This window comes from Corythoichthys intestinalis, chromosome 6 (genome assembly GCF_030265065.1).
Source record: "Corythoichthys intestinalis isolate RoL2023-P3 chromosome 6, ASM3026506v1, whole genome shotgun sequence".
NCBI classification, from domain to species: Eukaryota; Metazoa; Chordata; class Actinopteri; order Syngnathiformes; family Syngnathidae; genus Corythoichthys; species Corythoichthys intestinalis.
Window position 1 is genome coordinate 42,909,960 of NC_080400.1, and position 27,466 is coordinate 42,937,425.

General features: G+C 39.8%; 1 protein-coding gene across 2 annotated transcripts; it reads left to right on the top strand.

Annotated features, from left to right (window-relative positions):
• Positions 1-582: 582 nt before the first annotated feature.
• LOC130917787 (large neutral amino acids transporter small subunit 4-like) lies at positions 583-27,466 on the top strand. 2 transcript variants are annotated; one of them, XM_057839475.1, is made up of 15 exons: positions 583-790; positions 2,930-3,152; positions 7,724-7,943; positions 8,027-8,082; positions 8,177-8,253; positions 16,590-16,682; positions 18,347-18,480; positions 18,921-19,132; positions 20,257-20,400; positions 20,634-20,651; positions 20,887-21,013; positions 21,106-21,238; positions 22,451-22,524; positions 22,880-23,003; positions 24,741-27,466. In XM_057839475.1, exons 2-15 carry the CDS (start codon positions 2,993-2,995, stop codon positions 24,900-24,902), a joined length of 1,734 nt encoding a protein of 577 aa, XP_057695458.1. In that variant the 5' UTR covers positions 583-790; positions 2,930-2,992; the 3' UTR covers positions 24,903-27,466. The 2 variants fall into 2 exon arrangements, with proteins under 2 accessions (XP_057695458.1, XP_057695459.1); XM_057839476.1 differs by lacking the exon at positions 20,634-20,651 and having other exon boundaries at positions 585-790; positions 24,741-27,465.

Consider the following 27,466-nt stretch of genomic DNA (forward strand, 5'->3'; position numbering starts at 1 on the left):
AGTAACTAATTAATCTTAGATACAGGTAACTGAGTTACTAACTCAATTACTTTTTGGGAGAAGTAATTTGTATCTGTAATTATTTTTTAAAGTCAGATTGACAACTCTGATAATAACTAAATAATAGTCACTTGCCCTAAAAAGGGGTTGAAGTCAGTTTCCCCCCCCCCCCGGCATTCTATCTCCATCGACCTTGTCTAAATAGGCTTGTTTTTATGTTGTGATGGCTGTGGAAAATAAACTACTCCAAGAAGATCATGTGTAAGTCAAAATATGATTTGTTTCTCCTCCAGCAGCATGATTTCTTTATTCTGACTACAAATATTATAACAGATAAGAATGCGTTTGCCTTACTTTTCCAACTGTTATATAATAATAACTGAAACTAAGTGCTGTTTATAAACACTATAGAACTGAAGTTAAAAAAAAAAAAAAAAAACTTAAGACGGCGATCAACTATCAAGTGGTGTTTACTCAAAGGTCCTATTCTAGCAACACTTCAGCTGAGAAACAGCACGTGGAGAAGCGGCGCTCTCTGATTCGCTGAGGTTTGCCTCTTAGCACAGCCGTCCGCCAATGGGAAGGCGGCGTTGTTTGTGCATCGCCGCTGCGGCCGCTATATAATGTCGCCAATGACAAGGGAATGGAGAAAGTCACAAAAAGAAGGACCTCCCCGTCCTACGCGACAACTTGGACCTCGAGCGACTTGTCGAAGGACGTCTTGACGCGAAAAGGCGAACTGGACAGAACGTCGTGTTCTCTCTTTGTCTCTGAAGCCTCGCATACTCAGGTGAGCCGAGGATGCTCTGACTCACGCACACCGCATCTCACTAGTGAAGAGGCTGAAACTGAGTTGAGCTATTGTATTTAACTCAGTTATTATGTACTGCAATTACAACATCTGCTAATCAATTAGAGCCTCGTATTGTGTTGCCTATGTGATGAAGAGAGCACACAATACCAATTTTGCATTGCATTATTTGGTCTTCATATCATAACTGCTGACAGTCAAACTTATTTGATCCCACTGCATGGAATTAAAGTATAATTTATTCAGCATATTTACCTATTAGTTTTTTCGGCTATATTTGGCTGCTTTTGCTGTACTGTTGTTATCCCGATACAGCTGAGCGCTACTTTGTGATGTACTGTGGATCAAGGCACTCGGGAACACAATGTCCAATTCCGGATGATAAAATAGGTGTCGAAATAAAAGCTTGGATTGCGTAAATAGAACAATAAATAGGACTTTATTTGGACACTCGTGTTTTTGCGCGTTCTGCTTTTTATAAACAAATGAACACCAACGGCATTACATGGGTTATTTATACTTGTAATCAAATGAGGAAACACTTTGTTTTATTTTGGAAGCGGAAGTGCAATGTATTACGCTTTTTAAAGCGGGGACTCGAAAGACGCAAATAGTGTAACCTGTAAAGGAGGGGGAGACGCCACGGGCAGTCCAGTTCAGACCAGTTTTGGCGTTCTGACTTTGTCTTTTATTGTTGTTGTGATGATGTTGTTGTCCAACCTTAAAACGATCTTATCGTACAGACGAAGCTCCACTTAGTCGTTTGTGGGGACTGATATTAGGGTTTATTCAAAACAAAAAAGGATAGTACATCGTGTGCTCATATGTGAGTCGACATTTCCGATTAAGGCTTGTTAAATACATACATACATTTCGAGCCATGATAACTGAAATACATGCTAGACTGGTTAGTGGTTAGTTTATTTTTGCAATTCTGTTTATCTTGTTTAGACGCACAGAATGTCCTTGTATATGTGTTTACGTTCCGTACTTGTAATACAAGTGATGAAAAGGTATTCATTTCAAGGCAAGCACCCGAACAAAAATCTCGCGCCGCGCTGGTTCGAACCGGATGGAGCTAGTGTTGCTTTCATGGACCATGGATATTTTGAAAATCAACACTTAAGGTTCTCTTAACTTAGACACGGTCCAGTCGGAACATTGAGGCGTGCAGGTTTATAAATCTTTTCATGTTAAATGTATTCATCTAATTAATATTTTCAATACAATAGTCATGGTTGCGAGACGCCGGTCACCGAAGTTCGATCTTTACCAATCTATTACAATCGCCAAAATTGCGACATTCTTTCCCCCATTCCGGTTTCGATTAGGTGGATTCGATTGTTACATTGCATCGTTGATACGTTTTGCCCACAAGTAAAAGTATCCGATTGAAAAGTATGTAATTAAAAATATGTCCCTAATCAGTAAATGCAGCATCCTCACGTGCAGCTTCTCCGTTTCCTATGTCATTATCAGCCAATTGTCTTGAGGGCTACTTTCCCATTCGCCAATCAAATGTCTAAGGGGCGGAGCTTCTTTTCTGCATGCATGGAGGGGTGCACACGCCTACAGTGCTCAGCTGTGTTTTCGTGTTATCCGTACATCAGGGGGAACAAAGGCACCAAGATGAGTCACTATTATTTTCACAAAGCACCTTTACTGTTCAATCCAACAGCCTCTTAGAACAAACTGTACAGTCCTACATGACCTATTCAAAATAAAGTTTAATACAGGGGCTGGGAAATGTTGTCCAGGATTAATGTCAGCTTTGTCTACCGCCTCCTCGTTTGGCTGTCCGAGACAGGTAGCTTTCTTCACCACTCGGGTGAAGTCTCTTTCTAGCTGTCCACTGTGCCTCCCCCCCACACAAAGTGAACTCAAACGGGGCTAGAGCAGCACAACTTTATAAAAGGTCCTGAGTAAGGCTTTGTATATGTCAAAGGACCTCCTCAAATAGTAATGGCATATGTAAAGTATATTTGTGTTGTCTGTCCGATCCAGTAAGGAAGGCAATCGTTATTTATGGCTTCAACACAATTTTGAACCAATAAATAATAAGTATGGGTCATTTGTAGTGTGGATTCTAACTTTGTGTTTCCTTGTCTTAACATCCAGGCACCTGTAGCCTCCCATACACTTCTACTGGCAGACAATTGAAGCATCCCTCTCTCAGCTGGGATGGCTCCTACCTTGGCCACGGCTTTCGCCCGCCGTTGGTGGATGGCAGTGACGGCGGTCATCGAGAACCTCCTTTTCTCTGCTGTGCTGCTTGGCTGGGGATCACTGCTCATCATGCTCAAGTCAGAGGGCTTCTACTCCTACCTGTGCAAACGACCAGGTAACCTCAGTTCTGTACAAAAGTGTCCATATTATTTTAACATAATAAACAAAAGTACACAGTCTAAGTCGAACAATTTGGAATTTAACCAATTTTTTGTGGAACATCTGCCTCAAAAGTCATACAAATGTGGTCCTTCGAATTATAACGTGTTACCAACATAATGAAACTAGGGCTGTTCAGACTAGTCGACGCCATCGATGATGTAAATGCGTTAATGAACGGTTTAAAAAAATATATGCGTGGAAAGTTGAGAATGGCAGAGGCTCGGGATTCAAGCAGGGAACGCGGCACAAAGCCAAAAAAGCGCACCAGAGTGACCAAAGCATGGAGTTATTGCGATGAAACAAATGAGGGTACACTGTCCACCAAGCTTGCATCCTACGGCAGCACGTCGGCCGTGAATGAACACCTGAAGCGCCGTCACCCAGGTGCAATTTTAGAAGACGACAGGAGACAACAAGCTGTAAGCTCGTAAGTCCATATAACAACATTTTTTATTGAAGTTGCCTGTATGTGGGTCGTACGACAGAGTATGATTGGTTAATGTCGGGCTAATTTAGCTTAATAAGCATCTACGTACTTTACGAAGCGCGCTTCCGCCCTCGTTAAAATCTACAATATTGAAAGCATCTTTTGTTTTAGAATGGGTTTTACAAATAAGGAAATCTTTATTATTTTGCTTCAGCTACATCAAATCATAATCTATAGAATAATTTATAATAATGCTTTGTCGTAGCTTCCAGCGAAGGTACATGTATGTAAAGTGCATAGCGGCTCACAGCTACATTACCGCTCCGTAATAATACGACTTTTTTTCTCCCTGTAGCAATATCAGACTTCAATCCCGTTCTTTTTTTTTTTTTTTTTGGGCTCGAATACTCCGTCGTAGCGTCATAGCAAAGTGCATCATTAAGTTTTTTTTCCATGTACTTCACTTCAGTGACATGTAACATTTATTTATCTACTCTGCCGGTGCTCACTCTAATGCTGAGAACAATATACACATACAACAACAACAACAAGAATTGTTTTGATTTATGTTAAAAAAGTGAAGTCATAGTGTTCTGAATCAGTTTACATTCCATTCTTCTTTCATTCTCTTGCACTAGTTAATGCCATTAGCATTTGACCTCATTATTTATGATTTATATTGTTATATATGTGTTTGTACTTTAATAAAGAATTTAAGTGTTCCAAAATGTTTTTGTGAATGAATAATCGTCTAATAATCGTCAACAAATATTTAATTTGCAAAATTAGTAAAAAAAAAAAAAAAAAAAGTTCATTAAAATTATTAGACTAGGCGACTAATTGTTAAAGTCTGCAGACTAATTGGGAGAAAAATAATCGTTTGTGACAGCCCTAAATGAAACCAAGTTGGATCTGAAGTGTTTATATGTGTTTTTATTCTGGCTTTGATGAATAGGTTGTGGAACCACACCTTTGAGTAACCCAAAGTGGTGTTTTTGCTGAGTGGGTCCATGTTGAAATCACAGGATTAAAGCACACACAATGCAACAATGGTCATTTTTAGGCAGCTGAGCAAAATAAAAAAGTTTTGTTTTTTGGGGGAGCAAAACAACTTTTATGCTCAGGCTGAAAAGTTCAAAGGCTTGTGCAAGTGCTGTAACACTAAAAGTACAGATCAGATTAGCCTGGCAGATTCTTTCCTCAGCCCACCTTGGTCACGTGTTGGAGGGGAGAGCTCCTTAATATAAAATATGTGTTTGCTATTCTTTGTCCCGTGCAGAAATGTAGGTCAGATAAAGCAAGTCAACAACATTATCCAGGAGTGATTCATCGTCTTCAGACATTTGCGAGATGCTTGCTTTGCCAAGTAGTTAATAACTGTATTTGCGCTGAATGAGGTCTTTCATTCTAGCAGCCATATTTTTCCCTCTTTGTAGGGTAAGTGATGAAACCTATGGCGAGGCTCATTTATGCATATGGTTTGGACTTGAGAAATTGCACCTAATTGTCATCACAGCGTAAAAAGTCATATCAGTGGGTTTGTGCTAACCTTCACACTTGGGATTCATTGACGTATTACAGAAAGTGGCTGTTTATTAATAAGACTGTTTAATTTGCTATAAACCAGTGTGGATTTAAACTGCTCTTCCTGTGTTGCCCACTTGACCTTCTCTGCAGGCTTTAATCAGCTGTTTTATACTGTCGTTGACAGAAAAATTAGGTCAGGAAAAGCATCGCCAATCGCCATGTTTATCTTTAGTTACATCTCGTGATTTGGATGAAACTGTAGCTTGTTGTCCGACTTAGACAGTGGCTAAATGCTGACTCCTGTCTGTTAGTCCCAAAGGGGCAGCAGAGTCACTAGGGTATCACGTTCCTATTGAAGCTATTCATCCGTTGCAGGGTGTGAACATCTTTCATTTCCACCACATTTGCACAATAATGACCAGTTATTTAGATGAAAAGCCTCTATTTTGAACAATTATCAACTGTCTTCTGTTGTGATTTTAATGGAGTCACGTTTAAAGGATGTATGAGTGGGAAAGGTGGGAGCTGGAATTTCCTTTATATGGCTTAGAAACGCCCTTAAATGATGTCAAGTCGACACACACTCCAGAAAGTGTCTGTGCAAGTCTGTGTGTGTGGTAAGGACTGTGCTTCTATTGACATACTGCAGTCACTTGAGTATGCAGCTGCCATCGAGGGCAAATGGCGCTGCGCGTTAATGCTTTGACCTGACTGCCGACACTTGACAATCACACAGTGGAGGCTATCGTACGCACGTTTTTACCCTCAGAATGTCTAAATACTTCATCAAAGTTGTTCTAACAATAGATTCAGATACTGATGCAAATAGGTTTTGGTGACTCAGCATTTTTTTTAACGTCAGGTTCTTTCTTTCTGACTGAGTACAGAATGAAAGGCCTTTTTTGTTCAAGAGCAGCCATAAGGAATGCCGGCTTGAAAGAAACTGCTGAGTTAATGAATGAATAATTCTGTTTTCATCCCTTTTTGTGAGTTTTGTATAGCTGTTCACCCTCATTTGCATGTTAGTTGATAGTATTTGTACAATACACCGTATCAAAGTGGGCATACGGTAATCAGGCTGATTCCTTTTCTGATGTATAATGTGCCAAACATTTTATTTTTATTGAGTTGGACAATAATTCTGTGTGTGAATATTGCCAAATAATTGTACGCAATGTGTCAATAAGAAAGACAAAATCTTGACTTGAACTTTCTTACATATTGAATTGCCAAACCTACCAAAAAACTAGTTGGCACAAATAAAATTTTAAGGTCAACCAATTTCATTAGAATTAAAAAAACAACAACAAAAAAGCTTCGATGGGGAAAAACAGGTTAACAGTTAAAATATTACTTTAAATTCATCATTTTAAGTGAACTGGACTTCAGTTTGAGTAAATACAGTATTTTACCATGCAGGGATTGAACCCAGGCCACCCCAGTGGGAGCAGAGCAGTCAAACAACTGAGCTTAACAACTTGGCTGATTGCCCACTAGCCAATGTGCTCTTTTGAAGGCATCAGGACTCAGAAGTGAGGACACGTTTGAGTTGGCACAATTTACCATTACAAGTTAAGTTTACCAAGTTAACCAAGTATGACCCACAAACTTGATCATACAAGTTAATTCAACTATTTTATTGAAGTACATACATACAACATAAACCTGATAAAGTGAGTTGGGGTTACTCAAATGAGCAATTTACTAAGAGAACTTAGGAATATAAATTATGTTTACTTTAAACCTTTAGTGTGACTAATAGGTTAGGCTAATACGTTTTATTTTCTACAGCCTAATGAATATGGATGCAGCATAGAAAAAATGACGATAATAGCCCACATATTCTAAAACCCAATTGTTAGGTTAATGAAGACTTATTTTACCATAGGTGTGACTAAAAATTAGAAGTTGAAGGGAAGTATAATTTCTTTTTCTTTGAATCATATAGACTGCATGGCCTTGACTGTCTGTGGCTACTTTTGACAACATGCCCTCGGCATGGAGATGAAGAAAACACTTGGTTGACAAAGTCGTTTATTCCCTTTTGCCTAAAGGTGTTAAACGTGCAATATGCTGAGTCCTTCTGTTTTGTTTTCATGACAGTCTGAGCCCAAGCAGATCAAAGTAAACGCGTTGTTTCCCTGTGTCAGCCCTCGCTGATCTGTGCACCAGTCTGTTGATGCGGTCCGATAGGGCAGATGAACAAAAATAGAGTGCACATGTTGAGTGTTGACTCCGCTACTGAGAAGCAGGCGGGGAGCGTTCCTTCCACAGTGCAGAGGTTCACAATTCCAGGAGCTTGTTGACTCTGACTTGTTGTTTTGCCTTCTGTCTGTTTACGTGACCGTTGACTTACTGGGCATTTTTCACCAGCGGCTCATCTCTCAAGGGAGGGAGGGAGTTTAGGAGGATGCCTTAAGAGACGTGGTTTCATAATAATGATAAAATTAGATAAGAGGCTAAGGTTTTTCTTGTTGTTTATCAAAAATAACTAGCACAACAGTGGCAAAGTGTTCCTTGGTAAGTAAGCCAAATAATTCCATTTAATTCCTTGATTTTTCTCCATGAAGACAACAACACCGCCAACTTCAGTCTCTCCAACACATCTGACACTGAGACGTCTGATGCCGAGGAGTACCTGGAGATGAATGGCTGGCAGATCTGCAAGGACCAAGATGAGATGCTAAACCTGGCCTTTACTGTGGGCTCCTTCTTGTTGTCCGCCATCACACTGCCCATGGGGATCGTCATGGACAAATACGGACCGCGGAAGCTGCGACTTCTTGGCAGGTGAGCTAGACTCGACCTTGTCCACTGAATGTGTCGAATCTGTCTATATGACATCTTAACACCAATTGCTTTTATGTTTGTAGTGCCTGCTTTGCCTTCTCCTGCCTCCTTATCGCCTATGGAGCCAGCGATCCCAACAGTATGCATAAAACTCATAAAACATATGCTTACATATGAAATGTATCTACTATGGTGACACTACATTCTGTCTGTACCATTAATTTGTCCTGTAGATCTGTCCATCTTGATCTTCTTTGCCCTGGCCATGAATGGATTCGGAGGGATGTGCATGACCTTTACCTCTCTGACGGTAAGAGCACTGTTATCTATAGAGTGATGTGAAGTTGTCAACAGGGTAGGTCATAGAGAGGACAAAAATGCCCCCCAAATTACAGCCACATCCCTACTAATGGGGAGTACTTATGTAGCGCATTTATCTACATTGTTACAGTGCCCAAAGTGCTTTACATTAGCACACATTTACCCTTTCACGCACACACCAAAGGTCCTGCCAACCCATTGGGGGCAAATTAGGGTTCAGTGCCATTGCCCAAGGGCACTTTGACAGTGGGCAGTCGCCGGGAATTGAACTGCTGACCCTGAGTCCCAGGACAACTCGAGCTACCAACTGTGCCACGGCCGCCCCGCTAATAACAAAAACAAGTTTTCTATGGTCGCCACCATTTTCCACAAATATTGTTTTCCATACATGTTGTATAAAATATGTACTATAAGAAATGAGTTGAGTAAGTAAACTACATTTGTATAGCACTTTTAGCATATTTTCACTAAATATTTTTACAGTTTTCTATTATGCACTCTAAAGCAGTGGTCCCCAACCACAGGGCTGCAGCCCTGCACCAGTCTGTCAGGATTGTATTCTTGCGCTGCATAGATGATCTGGAAATTTTCTCTCATAATGATTATTAGAGTCCAAAAGATATTTTACTTGAAATAAGAACCTGATTTTCTATGATGTAACGTTGGCCTGTGCCCCGTGACATATCGTGATGCATGTCCCAGCAATGTGATATCTAATTCCAAAAATAGTCCTGCAAACCAGTCAACATGAGTGTAAAAACAAATGTCTTGTTGTTCTTCTTTAGAAAAGGAAAGGGCCATCCCTGCAAACTGCAAAACTGTTTATTTTGACAATACACTTTAGAAAGAACGTGAATCACAAAAATGAAATCTGAGTAAAACCTTTTGTGAAAAGTCCACAAAGCTTTGGCAAAACTTGCTGATGACATGCAGGTAACAAATGTTTAAACCACAACAGAGGCTTTTATTTTGGCTGTACATTTTATGGATTTTGAAGGAATTAAGTTCGACTTAAAGTGATACAAGGGCATGAACTGAAGCTTCATTCGGGTTCTATGTAAAAAGCAGCAAATGGTGGGATGGTAGTGTATCAGAAAAGCCAGAGTGGTTCAGGGTGAACCCATCAGCGAGATAAAAGTGCTGCATCAGAGGAGCGGCCATGTGAGAGCCGAGTAGAAAGAAGCAAATAATCTATTATTCACTGCTACTCGGCTGCTGTCTGCTGGCCAAAAAAAGACCTCGGCTCATGAATATTTCATCCAAAAAAAAGTACATACTGTACATTACAGCGGTGTGTATTGGTAACTCCACAATTCTATGTGCACGATACAGATTAGCACGCACATCGGAGCTCGTACACCCAGCACAAACCTCTATGAGGAGATAAACAGGAAACCGCAACAAGGGAAGTCAGTGTGTATGTATTTGTTGCCCCACCCACTTTTTGCCATCTGTTGAGGCTGCTGTAAGTTTTTACCCCGCCTCACTTGTCCCAGTCCTTAGTTTGAGGTTGTTTTGTTCATCTCGGGTTTCAAGCAGGGCTCTTGGCTTCTGACTGTTAAAACTGCTTGTAATGCACTTAGCAGTATGGGCATGTGTGTTTAAACAATACCCCACGCGTTTAGCTGCGTGAGTTATAGATCCCCCATTTTTGTTTTTACTGTGCATTCTCAAATGAATTTAAAGATTGTTGTTCCGAGAAAACCCGGAAGGAAAAGAAGGGTAAAACAAAACAGCGTTTTGAGTATTTTTTGTTGTGGTTTCTATTCCCTCATCTGAACCTTATTCATTCACTTTGTTCCCAATGTGGAAAACAAAGACTTCTTGTCCAACTCTCGATATACCTGAGAGATTCTTAAGTACTCCTAGTATCTGTGAAAGCTACATGAAATTCCTCCTTATTCTCTTTTGGCACGTGTTGGAATCTCTTTTGCTTCCTGGGTTTGTTATCTCAACTCTGAGGCATTTCCCTGCCAGTATTTACCATATTTTCTGAGCTTTAAGTCACAATGTTTTTATAGTTGGCTGAGCCTGTGAATTATACTAAGGTGCAATTTATATGCTTTGCACTTTTTTTGTTGTTGTTTTTAACACTGACTGCCGCGAGAAGGGCACTCTACGTGTGCCCTCTACTTCTAGCATTGGGGGAGTTGTTCAAAAGTGTGAGATTTAGAGGTTTGTAAATATGTCGGTATATTTTGTTGTTTAGGCTATAGTTATCTGAATAACTGTTAATATGTGACATGAACCCTTTTTGGGGCATAAAAGGTTAAGGTACCTATTTAGCCTATGGTAAATTTCTTAAAAATTTGACTTATCCTCCTGTGTTAACATATATTTTTTCTTCTTCATTGTGCATTTTTTGGCTGGTGCAACTTAGGCTAGGTTCATACCGCAGGTCTCAATGCACAATTCCGACTTTTTTGTCGTATCTGTTCTTTTGGCGTGCCCGTTCAGACTGGCTTTGTCCATTTAGCCCATTCAGGTATCACACATGCGCACTAGTTCGCAGTCCGAGATGTGCTGTGCAAACTGATAGGCATGCGCAGGAGCAATAAAACAAATGCTGGCTCAGCGCCATTCTAGGGTGATCATATTTTGATTTCCAAAAAGAGGACACAAATAATTGACATAAATAATCCCCGTTTTGTCTTATATAAGTTTATATGGATTGTTAGCATGCACACATTGTGCATGCGTGACGCACACATGTATGGACAGTTTGCCCCGACTTCCGGCCGTGTAAGCAATCTTTAAATATTGCTCACGTGGAGCACAAATTAATGATTATTGTCAAGCTCGCCTCTTCCCTAAAAGCCGCATTTAAGCTAGGCGCTAACGCTAATGCACAGCTCCATTGCTAATGTAGCGCCCCGTCTCTCTCGCTCTTTGCTGACATATTTGCTGCATGAATTCAGATTTCGGGGACTCGACAGGTAAGACCGCGGCCACATTCTGGAAAAATGTGGCCCTAATCAGACTTTTAACCACATACGAAAGTGACCTAGATCGGATTTGAAATGGTCCTCTTTTATGCGACCTGTCTCGTTCAGACCGTCAAGTTAATGCCTGACTCAAGTCGGAAAAACCCGAAAAAAATGGGATTTGAGCATTAAGACCTGCGATATGAACCTAGCCTTATACTCAGGTGTAACTTACTGTTGGAAAAATACGGTAATTCTTCAAATCATATCTTCCACTGGGAATGTGTCATTCCCTAGTTGGAGGAGCAATTGCACCATGAGAACAGTTTTTTTTCATTTCCTGCGCCACCATGGATAAAATGAAATGATGAAGAGAGTGTCTGCTGCAAGGGTGAGTGGTCATTTGAGATTGCCTTGGCCAGACAGAGCAGCAGTCACTGATATCAGCCTCATGTAGATGAGACTTGGTGGATGAGTGCTACTTTGGCATGTAATGCCCCACCATATTGGTTGTGGGTTTGTGCGAGGTGCCAAGCTGGAGGGGCTGCAGAGTGGTCCTGAGTCACACTCATGGACATCCCTAGCCTTCTAAGGAAAAAAACTCACAGGCTTCTGGGATCGGCTTAAATCATATCAACGCCCAAACGTTAGACTCCCCATTGGAGTGAAACGTGATGTCAGGGCGATTGCCAGTCTGCGGTGTGTCAGCTGGTGTTTGCTGATCTTTCGGCTCAGCTGGCTGCACTTTATGATGGATGGAACAAAGACGAATGCTGTGCATCAGGCTCGGACCGGTCAGAGCTGGTTCTCGATGGTGCGTTGGCAAGCAGGAGAATTTCCACTTGCTGCAGCAAACCGTCTTCCTTTTTTCATTTCCCTCCTCGTTTCCCTCAAAAGGTCTTGTTCCTTGTTTCCTGTTTCATGCTGCCTGCTGCATTAACAGGCACTGCGTTTGGTCATTTCACATTGCTCTTTATGATGCACATGCTGCATTTTCAAAGCTCAGCACGCATGCTTATCCACAGTTGCAAAACGTTTGCTGATGTTTGCAGATTGAAGGGAAATTCTTAGTCAGACAAGAATTCAAATCTTACACAGGACAGCCACTTGCACAATCTATTGCGTTTCAATACAAGAGTGACTTTCTTAAAGTACTATTAATTCAATGCATTATCTTTAGAAGGACACTTTTGCCCCAGCTCTTAATGTAATCCCAAGTGGTCATAGTGGTGTGGTTTTGGCCAAGTGACCATTTACTGCAACTTTTGCTGAATAAAAGTCTTCCACAGTGTGCTGCTAAACCTACGTATTTTTCCCCACAATACAACAATGACGCCTAACCAGATTTTTAAAAATCCCATTAGCAACAAGACAGTATTCCTTTTAAACATTCCTCTAAAGTAGAGGTGTCAAACCTTAGGCCTGAGGGCCAGATTTCTGCATTTCTGCACATATTTAAGTATATCTTTTCATGTGACAACACAGACACAATGAAAAGTAGTCTGTGTGCAGCTTGTATAATTGAGTTCATTTATTGTCCCATCAAAATAACTCAAAATATAGCCATTAATATCCAAACCCCTGGCAACAAAAGTGAGTATACCCCTTTGAAAAAACTTCTTCTTAATACGGTACACAAGAAAGCCTGCCCGTCTCATCAGACCGTAGGACATGGTTCCAGTAATCCATGTGCTTTGTTGACATGTCTTCAGCAAACTGTTTGCGGGCTTTCTTGTGTACCGTCTTTAGAAGCGGCTTCCTCCTGGGGTGGCAGCTGTGCACACCAATTTGATGTAGAGTGCGGCGTATGGTGAGCACTAACAGGCTGACCCCCCTTCAATCTCTGCAGCAATGCTGACAGCACTCCTGTAACGAGTTACATTTTGGACGGAAAATGACAAGCGTACTCAATTTGGACATTTAGGGATGTACGTTTTTTCAAAGGGGTGTACTCACTTTTGTTGCCAGGGGTTTAGATATTAATGGCTATATTTTGCGTTATTTTGAGAGGAAAATAAATTAACTGTTATATAAGGTGCACACAGACTACTTTTCATTGTGTCAAAGTGTCATTATGTCAGTGTTGTCCCATGAAAAGATAAACTTAAAATGTCTGCAGAAATGCAAGGGGTGTACTCACTTTTGTGATACTCTGTATCTTGTCATATTAAGTCGAAATGTAATTTAAGCATAGAAAGCTTAAAGCCCAAGAACGTTTTTAAGCGAACCCGATGACAAAGTTTGTCAAATGAGCTTTAATTTTTTGGTGCACTGATTTGGGCTTATTTCCCCGAGGTTTTGGCCTAATAACATACTGTAGCTGTGAATTATGCTTTTCATTGACTACAGTAGCTAGATCGTTATTTGCTGCTGCTAAGGATAACCTGAAAAGGTATCGTTTTTGCTTACAACGATTGGAGAAAAAAAAACCCTTAGGTGTAAATACCTGTGTGGTAGGGTGAACTCTTTATTACAGCCCACGTCCATCTGCACCTGACACTAACCAAACCCAGCCATCGAACCGTGGTCCTATCAGCATGTGACTTTTTGGAAAGTAATATAGACCTTACATGGCTATCCAAACACTGAGTCCATCAATGTGTACACTTCCACTCTCTGCTCGGATACACTGTGACCACAGAGTTAACAAAAGAGCTATTCAGGGAAGATGTAACAACAATACTAGGTGGGTTGGCAGTGCCGCTTATCTGTTCTGTCTCCATTTGCATGTGAGATGCACATTCTGGCATTTTGTACTACAGCAAATAATAAATCTAGCCAATCATAGCAATTTGTTACTCAACAGCACTTTTAGGCACTTCATTAAAATAAGCATTCTTATTTCTGCTACAAACCCCTGTCTTAAGTTCATGCTCCTTCCATTTGTATATTCTTCAGTCTCCACTATACCACAGCTGGAAATATTAACTTGTCCTTTCGCTGGTTTAAGATGTGAATTTGGAAATGTTGGTGTTAGCAACTGACTATGACTCAGCCCCGCACTCCCAAGAAAACTGTGGGCGACACCTAGTTTCGTTTACTGCCTGTAAAAGAGATGAGGTGGCAAACAACTCTGTCACACATCACAAGGAAAGGAATCCAGTCTGGACATGCTGCAACACAAACAGTTTTTTTCCCCTTTTTTGCTCAGACATGGTCACTCATGTGATTTTGTTGTTTTCGCCCACTTACTCCCTCTGAGAAACTAATGCAGGTCGCAACAGGATTTGGTTGAAATACAATGAACTAATTGCGTTGCAACTGCACCATGTCTTAAATGTTAAATAATTTTCTGACTTTTGTACCTAAATTTGTTGTCTTTTGTGACATGTTAACAACATGTGACATCATTTAAATTATTAGAGTAGCATTGTAGTTATGTTGGCTGGCTAATTTAATGTATTTGGTTTCTTTTTTTTTTTTTTTTTGCCTTCTTAGGGTCTTTAAAAACAAACATCATTTCTGAGATAAAAACTTTAATAAACTTATAATATAAACTTTATCAACATTTGTTCCCTCAAAAATTGCTTAAACAACTGTGATGATGACTTAAGGCAAGGATCAGCAACCCGCAGTTCTAGAGCCGCATCCGGCTCCGTAGCGCTGTAAAAGTGGTTCCCTGGAGCTTTTTCAAAAATCTTTGAAAATGGAAAAATATGGGGGAGGGCAATACTGTATATTTTTAGTTATACATGGTTTCTGTAAGACGACAAACATGACACAAACACTCTTCTATTCTAATTCATTAATATTGTCATAAAACTTGAGGCGGCATCGTACAACAGAGTAGTTATGTGGTGTGTCATTCTCTATAGGATGCACTGCAGGGAAAATAAACATTTACCGTATTTTCCGCACTGTGAGGCGCATCGGAGTATAAGGCGCACCTTCAACGAATGGCCTATATTAAAACCGTTTACATGTGTAGGGCGCACTGCATTATAAGGTGCAGTAGTAGTAGTAGTAGTAGTAGTAGCACTAATGGTTGGAATGGCATTATACATCCGCAAGATGGAGCTGAGCTAAATGGAATGTCATGCCATGATTAACCAATATTCATCCATATATAAAGCACATCAGATTATAAGGCGCACTGTCGGCTTTTTAGAAAATTGAAGGCTTTCAGGTGCGCCTTATGGTGCGGAAAATACAGTAATCATTAAGTCTCATTATGTATTTGTAGCTAACTTAGTCTTTTTGATGGTAGGCTAATATAGCTAATATAGATACATACAGCTTGCCCTAATTATAAGGCTTTGATTTTTTTCCCGGCTCCAGACATTTTTTTTCCCCGTTTTTTTTTTTTTTTTTTTCTCTTTCAACATTTTGGTTTGCTGACCCCTGACTTAAGCCAACACGTAACAGAATAATGGGAACATTTTCTTCCCCTTTATGAAAAAAAAGTGTCTAAAATTGTGAAATCCTACACCCCTGACTGTATAGAAATGTGACAAACTTTGACAATTGAGGAAGCAAGAGTGCCTCAGTGGTCATATCAGAACTCATCTACTCATTTTGTGTTGGCCTGAATTAATCATGCTAACCACCTCAAACATGCTGAGCAATCTATTTGTGTGTCTCTTCACAAACTAAGCCAAAGGTTTTGTATCTTATCCTAGAGTGAATGGGTTGTTCCCCAATCGATTCCACTACTGAGCAATGAATACAGTGAGAATCATGTGGCTCATCAGAGTAATCGTTAAAGTGATGTGATAGGCTAAACTTCTCTGTGATCAAAATAAATGCTTGATGCCAATGAGCAACAACAATGACAAAGAATTAATTCAAGGGTATTTTCCTAATAGCTTTGCTATTTGAAATTGATAAGGGTCTTAAGTGCATGTACCTACCTGTCCCACTGCCATATACGCAACAACAGGAATCCCTTCCCCCTTTAGACACATAAAACTTTGACTTAGGGTTGTTTATAATGAAGCATATTTTGAGTAAGAACAGTGTGTGCAAAAGTCCATTATGCAAGACCTAGTCTCTCAGTAGTGATTCAAAGGCTGAAAGAAAAACATGGCAAAAAATATTATTGCTCAATACAACGGGTACTTAGGGATGTGCCTTCCACTGATAAATTATGTTAAGCAGCAAGACAAGTTTGCTGCTGTTGTTTTGTGTGTTTCCGGGGAAAAAGTTAACACACAGGTTACAGTATGCCATGTCAGTAAGCTCCAGTTGGGGAAAACGTCATACTTCTGGTATGATTAAAGAACAGAAATGATATCTATTGATTGTACAGTATGTTACTTTGTTTAACATTTTCATTCGAATCCTATTGTCCATCGCTATTAGTGGATGATTTCCCAACTATTTTACTGATTATTGCACTTCTTATACATTTTCCCTAGGCCTTTAAGATGACATTTTCTACATGTTCTTGCTTATTCGTCAGCTTCCCAACATGTTCGGAGACCTCAGGTCGACCTTCATCGCCCTAATGATCGGATCCTACGCCTCCTCTGCTGTTACTTTCCCCGGCATTAAGGTAACTACATCTATGATTGAACTCCTTAGCAATTGCATGGAATCCTTAACAACAACTGTTTCAACAATTCTGTCTTTCCAAGATAATAATTTTCAGCCAGTGTTGTTTTAAGTAGCCCTTTTAATTTTCATTTTAGTCTTAGTCTATTGGACGATAATACTTATGAGTCTTTGTCATCTCAAAATGTGTTTGTCTTCGTCTAGTTTTTGTTGACGAGAAGTCAAGACTAATTTCATCTAGTTTTAGTGGACATGTACCAGAAATGTTTTCCTCTGTAAGATGATTCCAAAAATGAATAAATAAATAAAGGTTTCTAACTATTTTGAATGAACATTGACAGACGAGCGCATATTGGAGCGTCTACAAGGACAACGCCAACTTCCTGATTATACACACTCAGCAGGAAAACTGTACATTATTTTCGATTAGTTATATCCACGTGGAGGCCACCAACTGTATGTAAAAAAAGTTGTCCGAGAGTTTAAGAAGGCGCTTGCCATTCGCATTAGCCGAATACTAACTGAAACGCGAATGCTATGCTAACGCCGCGAGTTACATTGAGTGTGTGATGATCAATCAGCACAGACCTTTAATGGCTAAAGCAACATTCCATATTCTCCCTGGCAAAGATAAGAAAACAAATCACCTGGAGACTGGAAAGCAGCAATGTGTCACATGAGGTGACAACCAGACACTGCTACGATGTAGGCTAACGACATAATGTCACACATTGTGACGCAAACTATTGTGTTTTTTCGTCCCATTCTCGTCTCTTCAGACGAAAACCAACTTTGGTCTCGTTATGTTTTGGTCTCCCAAAACACCTTTTTAGCTCGTTATCGTCTCGTCATTGTCGTGAAAATAATGATTGTTGACGAAATACTTTCGTTCTAGTCATCGCTGATGAAAACAACACTGTTTTCAGCAACAGACATCCATTCCATTTTGACTGGGAGGGATTTTAATGTATATATATTGCCGTATTGGCCCGAATATAAGACGGCCCTGATTATAAGACAACCCCCTCTTTTTCAAGACTCAAGTTTGAAAAAAGACTTTTTGAACACCAAATTATTTTTTATACAGAAAATAATTACAGTACATCCGAAACAAATGATTATAACAATATATTTTAGAGAAAAAGCATGTTATTTTGCCTCATTCAAATCTTAATATCTGAACATTTAAATATGTAAAGTGCAATCACATTTGTAAATGAATGGCTTCAAGTTTTTGAAATGTAAATAAACCAATCTATTGTGAAAAAACAACAAAATTGCTGTAACTGCATTAACCATCAAAGTGAAGTCTAACTGTAACTGTAGTCTTGAAAAAAACCTGAATAAGGAAAAACATTGCAATAAAATAATGCAAACTGGTTAAACTTGAGAGTAGCAGAGATTTGTCATAACAGAACATCGCTTCAATGGTATCTGGCGCCATCTAGCGTTGTGAATGGGTATAATGTCTAGACCGCGAATATAAGACGACCCCCACTTTTTCAGTCTTATTTCAATGCAAAAAACACCGTCTTATATTCGGGCTAATACGGTACAATCCCATACTCTGCGAATACTAAACCTGCGGGGTCACCTGGACTGAGAAAACTCATTTTTGTTGATGTAAGCGTCATCATGAATGCTTCTTTGTCTCCCTTCGTTTAGGTGATCTATGACCTAGGTGCAACCTTTATCTCGATCTTGCTGGTTTGGGCCGGTTGCGCCTGTCTGGTCTTTCTCAACTGCTTCATCAACTGGCCTCTGGAGCCCTTCCCTGGCCCAGAGGACATGGACTTCACGTAAGAAACATGACACTCTCATGTAAAAACAGATTTGTGTCCCCAGCTGTCGTCTAAAGACATTTTATGATATGAATATGCTGTCTTGATGTCTGCTCAGATTCAAATCTGTCTGAACATATCCATGTCAGACCAATTTATCAGAACAGATAAGGGTCTTGTTGCGATGCTTCTGGAAAGCAACTATTATGAGGATTTTTCAGTTGTTATTCATATGTGAACAGCCATGAATACTGTGTTGTGACTACGCATGAATCTGCCCATTTAATCTCAGTGCAACTCTGCCAAGTCCTCAAGACAGGAAAGACTTTGAAACTATAAATACCAAAGATTTTGCTTTTATTCACCTTAATCCATTGTTTCTCATTTTCGCGTTCCTTGGGATTTGTCTCCCTGATACAGTTATATTTGACGTTGTCTCATTTACACAAATCCAATAGAGTGAAGATCAAGTTCAGCTGGCTTGGATTTGACCACAAGATCACAGGGAAGCAGTTTTATCGGCAGGTCACCACCGTAGGGCGCCGGCTGAGTGTAAGCAACTCTGTAAAGCAACAGTACCAGCCACCCAAAGACTTGGCTTCTCAGGACGCCAGCAAGATGTGCCTGTCTACGGTTGACCTGCAGGTCACCTGCAAGCCCCCAGAGGAAGGTAAGTCTAAAATTGGGGAAGATGTCCAAAAATCTTCAGCACAGTGAATTATTAGTGGTTAGCACTTATACTGTAAACCTTTATGGTGCACTTATTTAACTATGTACTATAAAATAAATAAATATTTCAACTTTAGCGTGTTAGAGTGCGGGACCATAAACAGAGTGTATTATTGGTTTTATTTAATTTGATTAATTTTTTTAGAATATGTTAATATATAATTGTATTTATTGTTAAATATATATATACATTTTGAACCATTTTAAAATTGCCAACCAGCTGCTTGTTGTCTATGTGTTGACAAGAAGCACTTACTGCTTTACAACAAAAGTGGGCCTTGTGTTTTAACTTTTTATTCAGTAGTGAAACAATCCATCTAGTTGTGATGTGCCCTTTGCCAGCATTCTAAAATCCATCTTGGAGTGTATGCACACACACGCACACACACAAAACAAACTCAGATCTTTGAATGAATGATGTGTGTCAGCTTTGTGTAAACTCAACTGGACAAAGGCTTTCAGATATACTACTGTAGGAAGACATGTTCTTTACAAAATGTCTTTGTTATGTGCATACAACATTTGACAGAAGCATAAAAATGCATACAGTCATGTGACATATTTAGACTCTAAATGGAACACTGGATACATAGTTGTCCACTTCTGATGTTGCCACAGAGATGTTTTTGTGTACACAGAACAGATGAGTTCTTTAAGTTCTACAATTTATATTTGCCTATGAGTTTTTTAATAGTTCACTATACTTTCTTTTTTTGATGACATTTCTGACTTTTTCATAAATGTATTACTTGCCATTGACAACAATAGATGCCTCGTTCATTTAAACTCTGATGATTGGATGTGAATGTTTATCTTTCAGTGCTATTGACGCCACTAGACATAAAATTCATTTTGAGTGAGGTACTGACTGTCCCAGTTAAAACGAATTAGACGTCTAGCACTATCAGTGGCAACATATGAGTTAAATGAGTGCCCAATAAAGTGATAATAGGTAAAGTTAGATTATTTTGAAAACCATGCAGCTTGAGTCAGACTGGAGCTGTCAGCAGATATTAAAGTAGATGACAGAGATTTGATCTGACGCTCCTGTTATTTCCTGTGCAGCTCAGACATTCATGAGGAGTGTGTTGAGCCCTATCTTCCTCCTGAGCCTCATCACCATGTGCGTCACCCAACTGCGCCTCATCTTCTACATGGGCGCTATGAACACCATTCTGGAGTCACTGACCGAAGGAGACCTAAGCACAGGTGTGTGTGCACTCATGCTTTCACAAAGCTTGGTCGTGCTGCTTTCGAACTACTTAAATTGCTTGCGCTGGATGTCCGAATTACTTCACGTGTCTATGTTAACGCCTAACAATCTTCTCTCTCAGGCAGCTAAACTGTTGCTTCTGGTTAACACCCCTCCTTGTTTGCTCTTCTGTCCGTCTCTTGCTTTTGTCATCTTGTCCTGTCATGCTGCCTTCCTGTTGCTGTTGCAGTGGAAAGGATGCAAGTGGGTAAGAGACTTCCAGCCAACCATTACAAAAACCTTACACTAGTGCTTTTCAGTTCCCTTCCTCAGCCATGTCAATGCTGTGAACGCACGTCTGACTAAAAACATGTGGTCATTACATTTAAAGGCCATATGACGTCAACCCCATCATGCTCTTTTTCTTTAAAATCTTGAATACTTTATGGTTTATGAGCACTAAACTTGTTTTTAACTTAGTATCACTCTTTTCTGTCTCTCAGTGAGCACGTACACATCCATCTTCGGTGTACTTCAACTATTGTGTCTGGCGACCTCTCCGGTGATTGGCTACGTCATGGATTGGAGGCTGAAAGACTGCGAGGATGAGAATGACAAGAGCACCGTGAGGTAAGATATAATGGAAACATGTTGTTTATAGTTTGATATTTCATGAATCCTATGTAGCTCAAAATTCAACTTGCCAAATTCTTCACCGTCAGGGAGCCTGGCCAGCCTCGTCGGCCAGACAAAAAGATTCAGAAGATAGTCAACTCTACCCGGGCCTTCATTTTCACCAATTTACTCCTGGTGTGCTTTGGAGTGACTTGCATCATGCCCAGCCTCCCTCTTCAGGTACGCAAACACAAGCTCGTGGTAAATAGAATTGTTTTTGTGATTTCCGGCAGACATCGTCACCCAAAAATGATGTTAACAGGGGGGACATACAGACACAGGCTCTAAAAGCTAATCTTTTCTTCAATCTACATGTTGACCAGCTGCAACAATAATTTGTTGCACGTAGCATAATTATGCCCTGCAAGCATGGTTAGTAGATGAAGAGATCGCGTCATAGTGATTTAGCGACATCTAGTGGATAAAATGGGTCAGTCCAGAAAGGAGGTCATTTAAAATATTAAAACGTGCTGTTTCTTTCGGATTTTTTTTTTTTTTGTCCTGAGATGAAATTAAAAAATAAATAAATGCTCAAAATAGTATTTAGAATACAAAATAAGTGTGGATTTCCACTTAAAATTCAATTTTTCTTTTGCCCCCCCTCCCTCAATGACCAAATTGAATCTTAAATTATATAATAATAATACAATATTTTGCTGTGGGGGGATTATTGCTTTTATTGGCGTCATTTTGAACTGTGGGAACATTTGTATTTAATAAACATAGTTCAGATATAAATTACTACTCATTGAACGCGTGTCCCACAACATGCACGCAACCCTTTTACCAATACGGTTTTAGAAAGTTTAGAAAAAAACAATAAAACACATAATACGCTGGACCTGAAATCATCAGTTTTCAAAAAGAATCGGTTCAGAAAATTTGTCCTCTCTTCTAGTTATACGTTCATAAAATTATCAGTCTTTATTGAATGTCTCACTCCATTTGATGCAACTCTATTATGCATATGAGGAAAATAAGACAATTGTGTATATATACAGTATATATTTTAATAAGTATATATTCATCTTGGTCAGTAGTAGCAGCTCGCTAAACAGTTATTCCTGAGAAAAAGCTAACGTTAGTATGAATTTGCAACTTTGTCACTGTGATTAGGCAAAGTATTGTAAATATCAAATGGTGTGATGAATATTTTACTATTGATCAGTAAACTGAGCTAATCAAGTCATTGGTTGATTATTATTACTGACTGTGTGATAGGAAATCTGAAAAGTGAATGTTTGTTTTCTAAGAATTTTGAAGCCTGAATGTTTTCCAAATCTACAATGACCTATATTTTTCTGAGGTTTTTATGGAATTTACACTTTTCTACATGCAAGCTGTAGCAACAACTGACCTGCTGTTAATCGAAAATTGGTTTTCTGTTTTCAGATTTTGTCCTTCATCCTGCACACAATAGTCAGAGGATTCATCCACTCAGCAGTTGGAGGCCTCTACGCTGCTGTGTAAGTGAATACAATTAATCCAATGTGTACATTTTGAATTCTGGAATCACTCGTATAAGATAAGAAATCACAAAAAGAACATTTGTTGATATATTACGAAAAATATTGATGTAAATCCTTATTTGATCTTAAGAGTTTCACCCCTGCATTCAGTGGCAACTGAAACACAACTTTGCAATCAGAACAAGTGTAACCTGTTCTAACCAGACACAGATCATCAGAAAATAGAAAAAAGTTATTCCTAGAGGCTTCTAAGCAAATGATGGGTGATTGGTGGAAAACAAGGAAAAGAGACAAGAACAAATTATTCGCTTGCCTCAAAAAACAAAACTATTTTATTGTTCTTTCCCTGTAGGTATCCGTCCTCTCAGTTTGGCAGTTTAACAGGCATGCAGTCGCTGATCAGCGCTCTGTTTGCCCTGCTCCAACAGCCTCTATTCATGGCCATGGTGGGACCCCTGGAGGGAGACCCCTTATGGGTAAGCAAACCCATGGACAAATATACAGTGGTATGAAAATGTATCTGAACCTTTCGGAATTACTCACATTTCTGCACCTTCAAATGTGATTTGAACTTTGTCAAAATTACACAGATGAAAAAACAGTGCCTCCTTTAACTAAAACCACACAAACATTTATAGGTAAATTACACAGATGAAAAAACAGTGCCTGCTTTAACTAAAACCACACAAACATTTATAGGTTTTCATATTTTATGAGGATAGTATGCAAACAAGGACAGAAGGGAGAAAAATAAGTAAGTGAACCATCACATTTAATATTTTGCCCCCCCCCCCCCGCCCCTTTGGCAGCAATAACTTCAACTAGACGCTTCCTGTAGCTTCAGATCAGTCTGGCACACCGATCAGGACTAATCTTGGCCCATTATTCTCCACAAAACTGCTGTAGTTCAGTCAGATTCCTGGGATGTCTGGTATGAATCGCTGTCTTTAGGTCATGCCACAGCATCTCAATGGGGTTCATGTCAGGACTTTGACTTGGCTACTCCAGAATGTGCATTTTGTTCTTCTGAAACCATTCTGAAGTTCATTTACTTCTGTGGTTTGGATCATTGTCTTGTTGCAGCATCCATCCTCTTTTTAGCTTCAACTGTCTGACAGACAGCCTCAGGTTTTCCTGCAAACATCCTGCAAAACTTTTGAATTCATGCTTCCATTAATGATTGCAAGTTGTCCAGGCCCTGAGGTAGCAAAACAGCCCCAAATCATGATGCTCCCTCCACCATGCTTCACGGTGTGGATGAAGTGTTGATGTTGGTGAGCTGTTCCATTTTTCCACCACACATGACTTTGTGTGTTACTCCCAAACAAATCAACTTCGGTTTCATCAGTCCACAAAATATTTAGCCAAAACCTCTGTGAATGTCCAAGTGCCTTTTTGCGAACATTAAACAAGCAACATTGTTTATTTTTAGACAGCAGTGGCTTCCTCTTTGGAGTCCTCCCATGAGCACCATTCTTAGCCATAGTTTTACATATAGTTGATGTGTGCACATAGATATTAGACTGTGCCAGTGATTTCATTAAGTCTTTAACAGACACTCTAGGGTTCATTTTTACTTCTCTGAGTATTCTGTGCTGAACACTTGGCGTCATCTTTGGTGGACGGCCACTGCTTGGGGAGAAGCAACAGTGGAACTTCTCTGACTGTGGATTGATGAACATCCAGACTTTTAGAGATGGTTTTGTATCCTTTCCCAGCTTAAATAAATCAACAAGCCTTGATCGCAGGTCTTCAGACAGCTCTTTTTGCCGAGCCATGATGCACATCAGACAATGCTTCTCATCAAGACATTTCTTACCAGGCGTGTGTTTTATAGTGGGCAGGGCAGCTTTAAACCACTCATCAGTGATTGAGCACGCACCTGACTTAAAATGTTTGGTAAAAATGGGTTTCAATTGCTCTTTAAGTCTTCTTAGGCAGAGGGTTCACTTACTTATTTTTCCCCCTTCTGTCATTGTTTGCATGCTATCCTCTTTAAAATATGAAAACCTATACATGTTTGGGTGGTTTTAGTTAAAGCAGACACTGTATTTTCATCTGTGTGATTTTGACAGATCAGATCACATTTGATGGTGATTTTTTGGCAGAAATGTGAGAAATTGCAAAAGATTCAGATACTTCTTCATACTACTGCTCCTCAGCAGGGTATGTTCCATGGCACCTGTGACAGTATCATCTTTACGTATCTTCAGGTAAATGTGGGTCTTTTGGCGCTGAGCATGCTGGGGTTCTGCCTGCCTGTCTACCTGCTGTTCCACAGCCGACACCTCCAGCGTCTTAGGGACGAGCGCGACGACGACCCAAAGATCTTCGTCAAGATGGAAAACGGCAACAAGATCGAGGCCTTTGTCTAGCTCGAGAGGAAGCGCTCAGAAGAGAGCGACTTCCACAAACTTGATGAAATGAACTAAAGAGAACGAGAAGAAAAGAGACTAATGAGGAGCCGCAGAGGTTACTCGCTTCTCGTAGGAACTCCATAACGTTGCTGTGGTTTGTCAGCAGCCTGAACATGCGCACGTTCACATACACGGTCTTTACTGCCTCACTGTGTTTCCTGGACCACAGCACAGTTTTGCATCACTTGTACACTGTGAGAAACTGCATATACAAAAGCACATGCCGACACGCATGTCAGTTCAAGTTCCCTGCTGGCACAAACTGGGTAAACAAAAGACAACCCTTTTAAGCTCTTTACATTTTTATTCAAATAATGTGTTGCTTCTGTTCAGTCAGAAGATCCCAGAAGATGAAATAATGGTGTTTTCGAACCGCCAACAAAATGTATAAACATGAGGACTTCTGCTTGGGGACTGGTGTGCTTGCAAATAACATACACGATGGAGTCCAAGTTCACATATAACAGACGTCAAGTGATGGCGTTGATCGAGTCATCTTTTCTTGCACTGGAACTCGAGGGCATTCAAAAGAAACCACAGACAGCAGTATTGGTAGCTAATCAGTGGTGGAAATACGTAAAGTCACACTGACATCACGTGGTCAATGACAATGTTTTCATTGCACGTTGGAGACAGCTAGCTCCTCTAGTCTGTGTACTTATTATCCCCACAATTATATATTAAGTATTTGCTCTATTCTATTTTGCAGAATATTTTTCAATCATTTTTGCTTCTACAGTATATGTCACATAAATGGTGAGTTTAAGAAAAACAGGAAAAAGATGCTGCGAGTGTAAAAGTCGGCACACCCAAGTCCTTTATTAGTGCGGCTTAGCTGTAGCAATAAGTGCCTCTGTGAGATGCCAGGTTATGTACACACGTCCTGCCTTCCTTTTCTCTCGTTTTGACGTAAAGCCCTTGTTTAAAAGAATTACAGTTAATAATGAAATTACACTATGGAAAAACTTGACAATGAAGTTTGAATTGAAGCAATCAAATGCGATGGATAGCTACAAATGCCTTCCGATGACAATCCAAAGATGAATTCTGTCTGGCGTGAACTCACAGAGGCACTTGAAAAAGATGGCCATTACCCTAAGAGTGCCTCTTTGTATTTACTACAAATGATGGGAGAAGTGAATCTATCCAGGATGTGTCTCACCCTTCCACCTTCCTTCTTTAGCTTCCGTCCATCCGTCAGTCCGTCCCTTAATGACTGAGCTGAGAGACGAGCCTCTGGCCCGTTAGATGCTCCCCATGAATGACTCTGAGAAACGAATGGCACACGATGCACTTTAGACACATAGAATGGACCTCAGTTGTGTATTTTTTAATAGTTTTAGCTCGTGTATGTGGCAAGGACAATGCTCGGCTGCTGGCTAGTGGTGCATGTTACAAAAGAATGTTCAAATCAATATGGGAACAGAAAGACTTGACTTATTTTTATACACGCCCGTAAAAGAATATATTTCGTAGCATGATCGTTTCATTGGGTTTGTGTGCAGCATTGGGTTTATGTGCAGGGCACAATGCGAGTCTCGTCTCTCAGCACAAGAATGTCCTTCAAGACAGCACGGAGGACTTTGTTCGTAAATGCATGCGAACCTGCTTAAATTTCAGTGGCTATATTTCCGTGACCATAATTCGGAATTTTCAATCTGCACGGGTGCCATCGTTCTTTGAATGTAACTATTGGCATCGTTTTGGAATTTGAAGGCTCTCACGGGTGCACCTAACCAAGGAGAGTAATTTAGAATAATATATATGTATTTTACGTTAATATAGCCATTGCTTTTTTCTCAAAGGACAGTTTCTGTTCAGGCCAGACACTGCTCAGTTCTCTGCTCTACAGTTTTTTGTGTTCTTTTTACATGGTCGTTCCATGTAAACCAATAGTATACGTCGCTTTTATTCAACAACCAAGTTTGTGCTATTCAAACATTGTGTGCACAGAACTTTCCTACAATCAATGTTTTTCTCTTTACTGTGACATAGGTGCTCACATGGCACTACATTATCATCGACAAACTCTTTTCAAAGAGAGCTGAAACTGAGCGAGTGACTTGTCTGGTTCAATCTATTTATTCTCAATAGGGAGAAGGCGGTTTCCTTCCTGTTGTATTTTAAACAAATACCCCGTCTTTTCTTGATTCCATCACATATCGCTGGTCTTATGTGATTCATCATAGCCTACCAGGCTAATGGCTTTTAGTCTGACTGATGGATTGATGTATTGATAAACTGTTTGTCCGCTGACAGTCAATCAAGGTGCCATATATTCCCTGCTGGTGCTTCATATGTTTGTGATGATCTAAATCAGCTATTTCTTTTTTTTTTAATCCCCCAGACAACATTTGTATGAACCTGTTTTATTTTCATTTAAATTTATGTTTTTAGGTTTTCATTTTTTAAAATGCTTATACTGTATATTTAGTTTTTTTTCTTGTACCACAATCTATATTGTCCTTTAAAATCATGTAAATGATGAGAATAATAAAGCAAAATTTGTATAAAGGGTGTCA